Source organism: Melospiza georgiana, chromosome 6, assembly GCF_028018845.1.
Source record: "Melospiza georgiana isolate bMelGeo1 chromosome 6, bMelGeo1.pri, whole genome shotgun sequence".
Taxonomy (NCBI): Eukaryota; Metazoa; Chordata; class Aves; order Passeriformes; family Passerellidae; genus Melospiza; species Melospiza georgiana.
In genome coordinates, this window is record NC_080435.1 from 38,187,735 (window position 1) to 38,200,548 (window position 12,814).

At 36.2% G+C, this 12,814-nt stretch overlaps 1 protein-coding gene across 3 annotated transcripts in view; it reads left to right on the top strand.

The window, feature by feature from the left end:
* NPAS3 (neuronal PAS domain protein 3) overlaps positions 1-12,814 on the top strand; it is a 592,022-nt gene that overhangs the window by 169,254 nt on the left and 409,954 nt on the right. For all 3 annotated transcript variants that reach the window (XM_058025872.1, XM_058025873.1, XM_058025874.1), the window contains one exon: positions 9,996-10,240. In XM_058025872.1, coding sequence (XP_057881855.1) covers positions 9,996-10,240 — 245 coding nt within the window. The remainder of the gene's footprint in view (positions 1-9,995; positions 10,241-12,814) is intronic.

The window sequence follows — 12,814 nt, forward strand, 5'->3', positions numbered from 1 at the left end:
TGTTATTTTCTTCAAAAAGGGTCTTGGCATTGTAGTAATTGAGAACACACCACTAAGAGATTTATGTGGCAGCAGTGAAGGAGAGAGGCTGGAATTCTTGCCTTTTTTTCCTGGCTCAGGGAGCTCAATTGAAGCGGATAGTTACAGAGAGCACAGCCAACTCTAACAAAATCCCTGTTTTGGTCGTCAATAAAGAGCAAACTTGAGTTGCCTGAAGGCAACGTTGTTCTCTTAGGCTTTTTGGCAGTAGTGAAACTTAACGGTATAGATAAACTACCCAGTGCAAACAAAACTTCTATAAAAATATCAAACAAAAATGGTTTCACCTGTGCTGCTGTTTATTTCAGAGCTGGTAAAACAATCCTATGGAAAATAATGGCTATAGCTGATATAAATGTTCCAGCAAAAATTTCTGCAATGTCTCTAACATAGGTGAGGAAAAAACCAGCTATTAATTCAGAAGCAGATAAAAACTCTAACCCTCAGTATTCCTGCTTAAAGACAATACGCACTAAAGGCATATAATCAGAATTTGGAGAGTTTTTGTTCACTTCAGAGAGACTTATTTATGTAGCTTATAGTTAGGCCAAACTGTAAAGCTCATATTTAAAGTGCAGGATGCTATATAGCATTTCTAGTGTGGCATATGTGGAGACCCTGGGCTGAAGCTAGCTGGCTCTGTGGTTGAAAGTACAATGTTTACTTCGGGCAGGCAGATGTGACGCACAGTGACACTGTGTCTCTCTTGTCCTCTTGTTTTCCCCACATCACCTAATGGGTGCAGTTTTTCATACCTTAATGTGATGGCTGTCATTCTGGGCTACAGTCAAAATCTGGCAGCAGTGTTACCTGTGCTCGCTCTTTGGTTACCCATAGAAATGCTACAATAAATTTGCACTTTTCCTCTTAATGCTGGATAAATTGCTTCTTTACATATGTGGCAATATATTCTCCTGTCACATAAGTCTTGCTGTTGTTAATTGGAATTGCTTATGCTCATTGAGGGAGGAATACTTTTCATCCTGTTTTGAAAGAAAATCTGTAATCTTGAATTTGTTTCCAAACTTCAGTCATGAGGAGAGCAGCGCAGGAAATTGCTGCTGTTCCACCAAATTAGCTTCTCAGATATCCTTTTAATTGGAGACCATAACTCAGATTCTAAGTATTTTAGGAAGCTGAACAGTACAAATTGAAATACAGATATTTCCAGTAAGGGCTCAGTTCAAAGAAAGCTTTTATACACAGATGAGTCTGCTAACAAATAGCATGTCATATGATAATGAGACCATGTTTTCTTGTGCAGTTTCACATTTCCTAACTGCACTGCTGTGAAATAAGTGGAGTGTTTATCTACTCTCTCTTAAACTGACAAATCTCTGCTAGGGATGAGTGTGCCCACTATAGACAGAACATAGGTATTCAAAAAAAAAGTCTAAACTATCAATCAGAGATACATCACTTCCAAATGCAATATATCACACTAGTTCAGAACATTCATTTCTGCCAAAGTATTCTGTTTTTAATGTAAAGACTTCAATTTATGTTTAAGAACAAGCAAGCTATAGTACTTTGACAGCCGTTCACACTTAATTTCTTTGCATTAAACCAACAGCATTCTTTTCCACAAACATCCATTGTTAGGACAATGCTCTCAGACGGAATTTATGAGAAATGGAATTATGTTACCAAGGAGATAGCATTTACTATAATGAAGAGTAGATCCTAGAAAATGGCCCCTTTTACAGCAGCTCAGAACAGAGCCACAAAAGCAATTGATTGGTCTTGGCATTTAGTCTTATATCAGCTGTGTCATCCATAGCTTCAGGAGTGAGAACACTAATCTGAAGTGACATTTCTGTTCTGGCGGGCTTTTCTGCCCTGATGAAAGCAATTACTTCATTCCTAAATGATAATTTGCAGGAGTTTCAACCACTTTAATTGATAATTTTTTGTTCTGAGAGGTTCAATTGTGAAGTGATTAGCTGATTTGGTAAATAGAAATTTAAGGTGTGAAATGTACAAGTTGCTCCAAGGTAAAGTGCTGTTTATTGGGTGCTGCAAAATTGCTTGATAAAACTGAGGTTTCTCTATTATCAGGAGGCTGGCAATTGCTTAGTTCAACATAGGAAGAAAAGAAAGGACGAAAACACTAGTGTTCTAGTTGTGGAATTTGGATTTGAACTAGTGTATCACAGCTCACTTAAAGGCTTCTCTATCAAGGTGTACATCAGTTTTAAAAGATTGTGCAGGATGGCAAGTTTGTAATGCTTCAAAAACCTGGCATGTTCCTATTATTATGTTTTAATGACTCACTTTAGAAGTAAATCCTGTTATTTAAACAGTTCAACAAAGATACTTACTGGTGATAAAACATTCAGTTTAACAATTAGTTCAAGCATACACAAGCCATTTCCTTGAACCATGTTTATATATTTTAAACAAAAGAATCCTCTTCTGTGAAACCACAACACCTAAAAACCAACTTTAAGTCTTACTGATATAATAAAAAGCTTGGCTTAATATAGGTATTATTTTTTATAAGTTTTGCAGTAATTGCTAAAGCACTTTTGGCAAAATAATTTTTTCTTTGTACAAGGAAAAGAAAGGTTTTAATAGAAATCAGTTCTGTCATATTTCCCTGTATGGTGAAAAAATAATGGTCATTTCATGTGTTAAATGAGAAATATAAAGCAAAAATGAAGGTCAAACTGATTTAGCACATCAAACAGTCTTTGTCAGCCAAGCTTAATATATCCTGAGTTTGTGGAACAAATGAAATTTTGCTGCTATGTTACACTTTGCTTCCAAACAACCATTACAACTGGTTTTATATATTGTGTGAGCATCAGACCATCAAACAGTGCATCTTTACTGACGTGTTGCTGCAGTGATGATCTACAGCAGCAATCTGCCATTTATATAAGGGCAAAATGTGCATCTATATTTAGTTGTGAAATTGGCCTATTATACTCTTGATGTTTACAGAGGCTAACATAAATTAATGATGACAGCTATGAGCAGTGCATTAGTTAAGCAGCAGAGCTTTTACCTTGAACTTGAAGGTTCCAGCTTTAACTTCCAGCATATACTATACAGCTTTCTTCACACATTAAAGAAAGTCTCAAAACATTATTTTTTCTTAGACAGCATTAAATGGCTTTAATTTCTGGACTAGGCCCTTGATGATAGTATCAGATAATTTAGCACTTTTTTTTTTTTTTTTTGCAGATTCTTGTCTGTAAGAGTGGTGATTTTTTATGATGGGGCAAAAATTCGCTCCCCTGAAAAGTGTTTGGTCATTGAAACAGTCTGATTTTACCAACTTGGAACTTAGTCAGATGTTAGATATCCTTTGTCTGATAGAGCAGTTTTAGGAGAGTCTGCCTCACTTGGTTATGTACTGCACTTTCACCTGAAAGTCTCTTCATGCAGCTCATGTCAGAGCAGGTGTAGGCACTGTGGTAACTATAGATCCCAGTTAACTATGACCACAGATCTGACAAGTATGTAGGTGTTCAAAGGTTCGCAAGTTAAAATGATGAAGTCTTTGATGAATTTTTGATGGATGAATTTTTAGCACAAGTCGACCTTTCTCCTTTGAGGCTGCATGCTAGATTAATTGATAAATAGTGAGACTGAGCAATGTTCGGATCTCCTAAGCAAACAAGTAGAAAAATCCATAAAAATCTGCTGTCTGGCTTCTCAGATCTACTTAAAAAGAAAGAAGGTAAAATTTAATGTGGCTTTTGATTTTGGAGGTTTTCCCCTCACGAAAGTAGTGTCCTTTTTTAGACTTTGATAACTGTTATTAGTCTTGAAGTTCTTGTACTCTCAGTTCAGAAACAATCTTTGTGAAAAGAAATCTACAAATGGGATAGCAGAAAGAAAAAGAAAAGCAAAGAAAGGGAAAAATATCAAGTCAAAAAGTTGTCTTAGAAGAAAAGAAATCCCCAAAGATAGCAAAATGTAGTGTAGAAATTAGAGGTAAGCATATTAACATACTTTCATTATCAATTTTTCAGAGCTAATTGAATTAGTCTTAGAAGGTTGAGTGCAAATTTTTTTCTTGTTTTAATTTACATCTACAGGAGCATTAGCTCTCTTGCTTCATTCTTTTGTATTTTGGATCAACTATACTAAAAAATATCCAGTTTCATGCGTATTTGTGAAGTCTCTAGGGCATAACCTTTAGAAAAACAGAAGAAAAAAACTTGATAATAGCAAGCCTAAGGCTCATGCTACCACCAATGGTGATGTTTGACTTCCAAAACTGGTCTTTTAAACTGTAATATGTACAATTATGCAGGGCAGGTTGGTCTCCTTTACTTCCTTCATCTTTCCTACAGTCTAAATAATTTTTTGGAGTCTGAAAATGTGCACTGCTGTTCAGATTAATATCCACTTGGATTGAAAAGTGTTTCTGAGATGCCACTATTAACTTTTAAAAAACATCAGGAATATGAAGAGTTCCTATAGAAGTAAAATCAATAAATATTCCAAATAATTGGGTCACCTAAATATTGATGCTATTCCATTCTTTGAACTCCATTAGAAGTTTAATTGTTCCACAACATCAGTGAAATGAAAGAAGATTTTTATATGACAGAACATGGCCTATGGGTGGTCACCTATCAGTAGAGCAGGACATTATCTCAATGAATTGCCCAGACGTTAAAAGCCAGATTTTAAATGTACTTGTTTTAAATTGACTTAACTGCCCTCCTTGTTTTCACTGGTCAGCTTGAAGCCCCAGAAAAGATTCTGAAGGATGTGGCTTTGAGGGAACAGTTAATGGATTATTTTGGTAATAGATCAGAATGTGTAAACATTTCTATTAGTCAATTTTTCATAATAATCCACTACATTGTATAATATAAATACATAAATTATGTAAATAGGTTATTAATAACAGAGGAAGGGACCCAAAGTTGATTTAAATACAAAAATGTCCAAAGTATGGTAATATTATGTCACATCATATTAGTGTGGAACAAAGTAAGAAAAAAAGAGGATCTTTCTAGTAATATTGATACAGAATTGCACAAATTCACATCTATGGACTCAGGAGCAGCATAAATCTATTGTTTTATGTAGTGCTATAGCTATGCTCACTAGCAAAGTAAGCCTGCTTGTGTTCTTTATATTGGGAAAGAGTATGCACAAAGGGACATGTATAATTTAAAGTCTCTTTTGGAGGGCTGAAGGGGCTGGATCACTTATCTCCAAATATTTTTGTAGCAGATTGATCATACATTCTAATGTTGCAGAGCCTTTCCTTATATCTGATTTCTTTTCTGTGAAATGGTTATAACATTCATCTGACTTTCTCCTTCAGACAGTTGGATCCTGTTTATAGTGGACTTTTCGATCCTTGACTTTAAAAGACTAGACTAATAGAAAAATATACACAGACACATAGTGCTTCTTTCTCTATAAAGCTTGTTATAAACATTATTAGATATTAAGTGTTATTTTTATACTATATCGAAAGTTGCTGCTACTAATCCACATTGTTGTTAGAGGCTTAAGACATTCACTACTGCTCAGTAACAGCTGGGCTAACGAGTATAAAAATGTTTAGTATATAAGAAAAACTGCTCTGTTCTGATATACTTTTGCATTTCTAAAATTTCTACTGAAATGGGGAAAGATTTCAATGCCATTCTCAAAAATACTGTGCATCCTTTGTGAGACTTTGCCATATTTCTTTGCTTGTGAAGCAGAGGAGTGAATGGAAATGTTCTTGTGAATGGAAATGAGCAGTAACTATGAAAGCACAACACAGAGAAGCTGTCCATTGGCTCAAGCCCCTATATCTCGAGTTCAGCAGTCCATCTGTCCCTCAAATGTTGTTTTATGGCTGTTGCTTGCAATCCAATCTCTATTTGTGACAAGTCCAATGAAGGTACCGTAAATCCCAGCAGTGCTGTTATGTGGGGCTGAGCAGAGGGAGACCGATGTTCTGAGAAGCTCTGCTGGGGGGTCTCTCCTGCATCAGGTCTGAGGGAACAGTGTGGGTGAAATGTAAATGTGAGCTGCCTTTCTAAAACTGGGCAAGTCTGCAAACCACCACTTTCCAAGCTATATTTTGAAATTGCAAGTAAAAATTATTTGTAACTGCAACTATTCCCCTCTTTTTGTTCAAAATGCAAATTCACATAATTAAATTATTTCACTGATTTTTCCTGCCCAAACTGAGACACAGAAGTGAGGTATTGTTATGACCCTGAGTTTAGCTCAGCTGGTTAAAGCATGGTGCCAATAACACCAACATCACAGACTCCATCCCCATCTAGGCCACTCATTTAAGTGTTGGACTTGATGAGCCTTGTGAGTCACTTCCAGCTCAGAATATTCTGTGGTTCTGTGAACATATGCTAAAAAAACCCTTGTCTAGGTCAGTAAGTCTGTTGATATGCTATAATATGTTTGATTGCTATTAAATGCTCTAAAAAATTAGGATCTGTGATTGTCCTAACTTTAAAGTGACAGATGTCAATTGGTCAGACATGTGAAGATTGTGAGATGCACACAGACATAAATACATGTATATACTTATGAATGTAAAGTATATAAAATTATGTGAAATGAAATATAGAGCAGGTTAAGCTTGGAATGACCACAAGCACAATGAAATCACAAGTGAGTTACGAGTACCAATAAAACTTTTATGCAGCACCATATTATCATGTCTTCTGCATCTGCTGTGTCTTCAATACAAAATCTACTTTAGAAATGTCATGTATACCATTTTAGAATTATATGGTAGTATTTATGGTACCCTTTCATCTGTAAAAGCCAGACCACCTGTATATCAGTCCATCTGGAAAGGCCCTAAAAGGAAAAATAAAATATATTTTAGAAACCATATCTAAAATAGCATTAGTCTTCAAGTCATGAAATACCCTGTTTATATGGTCCTGCTTCTCAGAATTATCAAGAGCTATCAGCTGGAAACCTCTTAGTCTTCTTTAGAGGACTCTGTATGTGGAAATTCTATGAGAAATGTCTTCTTAAGGGAATGCATGAAGTTTCACCATTGTATGACAACATCATCCTTTTACATTGTACCCTGATGCACCCTGATCCAATTGTCTTAGCTGCTATCCCTTCTCCACAGGAGGCAAAGAGGGAGCAATATTTGTATCCCTCAGGTATATTTCCCACTATTACTCTCTTGGTACTGTGGATATTTTATGTAGATTTGCTTGACTATTGGGGGATCTTCTCTGTTATTTGAGAACTCTTTAAACATGTAATGCTTGCTTTCTTGGTGCTTTCTGACTGTTTTTGAAAGCCACTTAGTAAACATGTTTATAGTTTCCCACACTCTAATTTTTCTTATTAGCAGAAGAGCCTGTGTATTTCAAAGTTTTTGCAGCCTGATACTTAACAAATTCATTTATGTTCCAAGAACCCCTCTAGTTCCAGGTGTCATATGATAGGAACCAAGATGAATTTTGGTCGTGTGTCAACATCACTGCTTGCTGTTGGGAGCTTCACACTCCTCTTTTCTAGCATCCTCTTGGGATTATTAGTGCCAATATGTTGATTTATTAAGAGCATCTGACAAGGAAGCTGATGTTGCCTATCAGAATCACAGGTGCCAGTGAGGATTAACAGCCATGTTTAGGTTGTATCTAATGAATTCCTGCATCCTGCTGAGGAAATCACTGCTCCCAAATTAAGGACCCATTTTATCAGCATAACTGCAGTGTCCAACAGTACATTGTATTTCCCTAGTGGAATTACATGGAGTAGAAATTAGGACTTGTGTGCACATATTCACAGACACCCTTTCTTAATTTAGCTTAATGGCACGGGTGCCAAGAGAAGTGCTCCAAGTCACAAATTCCTTGACTTGATTCACCCTATGAAACTTCCACAAATGAAAATATAACAAATGGTTGGGAGAAAAAGTGAGTTATTCTCAATACTGTTTCTCAAGAGTTTCTTTTGTTTATCATGTCAACTCCCCATCCCTTCTACTTTTTTGTTGTGTGACTTTGAATAACCATAGGTGGCTTTCAAATATTTCTGTTTGCTGACACATGGAGCCTCACTTTTCAGCTCAGCTGACTTCCATTGCAGGGTGTTACTGATCCAGTAATGTTTTGCATAATCCTACATTCCAGTATATTACTCATTTTCAGCAAGCTCCTGAAGCCTCTATAGGGCTTGTAAACTGTGGATTTAGACTTTGGTGTTTCTAAAAAATATTCTATCACCACTCAATTTTTAACCACCACTCATTTTTCAGTTTCAGAAGTTGCTGAGATCTGTAATTTTTCTGATTTGTTTTACTAGGGGTCTTTAACAATCTCCCATTTTACATAGGGACATAATTAAGTGCTTTGGGAAGAAGGTCCTTGGTGCAGTTTCAGAACAGGTCTATAATCTCAGTTCTTCTACTAACTTGATTTGGGGACTTGAATTCTCAGGCTTGGCTTCCAGGAAAAAAAAGGTGGTGACAGGTAGAAAAGGCCAAGTCTTAGGCCATGAAATTGAGCTTTCACTTGGAAGCAATTGTGCAGAGACATTTGCCTGCCTTTTCCTTGTGTCACTGTTGTCTATATTTAACTTGTGGGGGCATACTACTTCCTTGGAATTAATTGGACAGTTCATACCTCACAGAGTTGTATCTCCCATATGTCTGTGTATACATCAAATACTTTTATCTGTTGTATTTACTGTACCTTTTGAGAGATGTCCATGATGGTAGATATCTAAAATATGAAATTTGAGAGAGATGCATCTACAATGAACGTTGTGAAATCTTATTTTTCAGATACTTTTTTCCTAGAATATAGTTTACAAATGAAGGTGCTAGCATTCCATGTAGAGTTTATAAAACCAAGTATGTATTTTACTATATAATTCAGTAGAATTCTGTATCTTTATCTGTGGGTAAGGATGTGCTGTTTCCTCCCATACCTTTATCTCACCATTCCTATTTCTTAGCCAGACTGTCTTTTTAAATATAATTGCTATTGGTGTGGAATTGTGTAGGGAATGTAACATGCTAACCATACTACGGGAGCTGCCATGGAGGGATTTCATTTGTGTGTTAAGGGCCCAGCTGATATGCCCTACCACGTCTGAAGTGGCAGAGATGGCTACAAAAATGCAGGTGGTTATGAATATTGTCATCCCGCTGCATTCAGAAGTTTTACACCAACTAAACAAATATTGCAGGAGTAAAATCTGAGTTATCTTTGTTCTCTGTATTAGTCGTAGCAAATGATACATTGATGAAACAGGACTAAATGGATGTCTTTGCATTTCCAACAGCTCAGTGTAAAGCAGAAGGTCCATTCTGATCAGAAAGTTGTCAGTCTGCCATGTATGTGGTGGCAAATTACAATCAGAAATGTGAATCACAGAACTGTATTAACAGCTTTTTCACCCCACTGACAAAGGTTACTGCTTCCACTGCAAAGGCAGTTGAACAACTCCTGAGGAACAGCTTCATGAAACACAGGAATTTTCACATTATTGCACCAGACTTACACTTCTGTGTCTCAGCAGTTGGTGTACAACCTGTTTAGTAATCTTGGCTGCCAGAGGTGGCAAACACTTGAATCATCTGCTATTAACCTTCTCCCAAGAGTCAGAATATGACAAAAATTAAGGCAAAATTGGGTGAGTGAGTGAGTCAGTGCGAAACAATGGCACCTAGACATATAAACCCCATATGTATTCTTGGGATTTTTTCTCGAGACTGACAGCTGACAAAGGAAAGGCAGGCTAAAAAGGAAGTGGCTAAAGTGATTTGAGTAGTTACACAATATGTTGACCACCACTTAAATATTGTTGTTAGTTTCAGTCATTTGAGCGTGAAGCACCATTTTATATATCCTGAATTCTGTAGATCCATATGCAACAGCATGTCAAAAATCTGATAATTTGAAGACCAGCAGTGAAAAGAGTAAATTGGTTAAATGTGACAGAACACTAATACTGATGAATGTCCTACTTTCTTTATTTTCTTTCAGTTTACAAGCTTTGAGGAAGGAAAAGTCCCGCGATGCTGCTCGCTCTCGCCGGGGAAAGGAGAATTTTGAGTTCTATGAGTTGGCAAAGTTGTTGCCACTGCCTGCAGCCATTACCAGCCAGCTTGACAAGGCATCCATCATCCGACTTACAATTAGCTATCTGAAAATGAGGGACTTTGCTAATCAAGGTGATCCTCCATGGAACTTGAGGATGGAAGGACCTCCACCTAATACATCAGTAAAAGGTATGGAGTAAATATTGTTGTGTACTATAGAATATGGCAGCCTTTAGTAGCCTCTAAATTGAAATTTTTACCTTCATCCTTTCTTCTTTCCCTGCATATCAAATCCTTTAAAGGGATTCAAATGTGGAAATCTGAGGTCTGCATGAGAAAGACACCATGTGAAGGTGAAATAAACCTCTTATTTTAATTATTTTTTATTTAACAACAAACCTATGATGTAGCTATTACAGCTGTAAGTCTTCTGGGTGATGTAGACTAAATTCTTTCAAATTATTTACCTGTAATTGTGTTGCTTTGTTTTAGTATTTTATATAAGTATTTGTTTGAGAGGAAAATGCCATTATTCCTTGATTTGAGAACTCAATCTCTTAATTTTCTAGCCATAGATTAAAGGTAGAATCACATATTTCTGAAGTTTGAAAGCATCACATCCAAATACTTAAATCTTCAGCTGACAGACTAGGATATTTATCCTCTTGTAATGTCTATAGAAATTATTTTGACTTCTGAGCCAGTAGGCATTTATCAACAAAATAGACTGTTTTCAGTATTAAAAGATCTCTTTTAATGCTCAGACAAGCAGTTGGGGAGCAAAAGTAGTGTTTGAGATGTGAGTTGCCACAAAATAGAGGCTATGTGTATGTTGCTCCTAAATAGTCTTTCCAATGACCTGTGTTAAGTGGACTTTTTTTGGTAATCTATTATTTTTTCAACTAATGCTACCCATCTGGGTGAGTGTGATCTCTGTCTGATAGGTATTTTATATTAGGGACTAAGTTGCAGTAACAGAAATCAGAGTTAGCAAACCTGGGATTTTGGGGTGTCCTGCCTTTAGCAGCACAGAATACTCCTTTATTTTAGCTACTGCTCTCACAGTTTGAAGGGAACATATATTTGGAAGAGGCATATCAGATTTGAGCACTTCAGGTTTTTTCCATGAAACATGAAATACAAACTCTTAATCTACACTAAACCAGATAGAATATATACAGCACATAGCAAACAAAGAAGCCACCTTTAAGGGTTGAGGGAGGAGGTAGAAATAGAATCTTATTTATCAGCCCATATCTGTCCATGAAGGGTTGCTTGTATTGATGGTGCAAAGGAATTTACCTGCTCTTCCATTTAAAGGAAATGATATTATTCAAGGAAAGTTAAAATTTTCAGTGGATGGAGAGAGGTATGGAGGGCAAAAACCAACACAGATTCAGACTGACGATTTAGTAGCTGGACATAGTTCCATCCTTTCATATAGTTAATTTATATTATCTCCCACATCATATATAATTCTCATGGAAGAAAAAAAAGCAATAATTACATCATCCAGGGCATGAGTGTAACATGGTTCATTAGGCTTCTGATATAATATGCAAATTTTTACAGGATGAGGGTTTATTCTCAGGCAATTAAACATTTTTTCATGTACTCTGCTGTACAATCTATGATCTGTCTGTGCTTCTACAAGCTGTCCTGTGTTACTGAAACTCTGAGCTCTGCCAATCTCTGTATATTGTGAGAGTATCTGGGATCTATTTTTCATTATCCTCTTCTGGAATATATACCTGAATACCAAATCTTCCTTTTTGTGCAAAGATTCTAATGAAGAAAAGAATTTTAAGAACAAAATCTTATTCTTAGACAACAACATCACTAGTCTGATCTAGATTAATGTTTCTCCCTAAGAAAGAGCTGGGTAAACATTTAATGTCTGTTCACCCTATCTGAATAATAACCCTGCCGCTCCAACCACGTAGTGCTATGGTTCTCATTCCTTTAGGTGCAAGGGGTATGGGGGCTCAGGAAGGGGTTTTGACATTTTTTTCCTCCTGTTTGGGTGCTCAGCTTAATGCTAAGTAGGACTCTATTATTTATGTGTCAGTATGTTGAAGCAATGTTTGATGAAAGTGTGTTTCATTGTATAAGAATTCCCCATAAGCAGGTTTAACTGTATAGTACAGGTATATTTTATGATTTCACCAGTTCTCCTTACATAGAAACCTGTTAACACATTCTGATGAAACATTCATGAAATTACATCAAAAGAAATTCTGTTTCATTTATTAAGGCTGCTTGTTGCTGCCCTTGAAGTTCATATGTATAAACAAGCTCACATAAATAGCTTGCACATTCATGTGAAGTATGGATTATAAACCTACAATAAAACACTAGACACTCTTAGTATGTGCACAAGCAATCTTCTGAATATACTTACAGATATTTGGGAAATTATTTGAGAGGTACTTATATTGTATAGATAACTGCTTTTTTTTTCTTCCCCCAAATGTGTGGACCTGCTTCTGTTAATCATTCATTTTAAAAGCTTAGTTTTAAATTTTCCTCCCAATACTGTACAGTAATTAAATAATTTTAATTCAGTATTTCAGGAAGGTCCTTTACTTGGCCCTGTAAATCACAGCTTTTCTTAGAAGTCTGTAAAGGCTGATGAGTTTGTTTTCTAATGCCTATTGTGTAGTGATCACTACAAGTTGTGCTTGCAAATGAGGGCTCAGGTAACTCCATATAATATTTTCAGAGTCAATTACTTCATGGAAATATCTTGAGCAATTGGAAAGT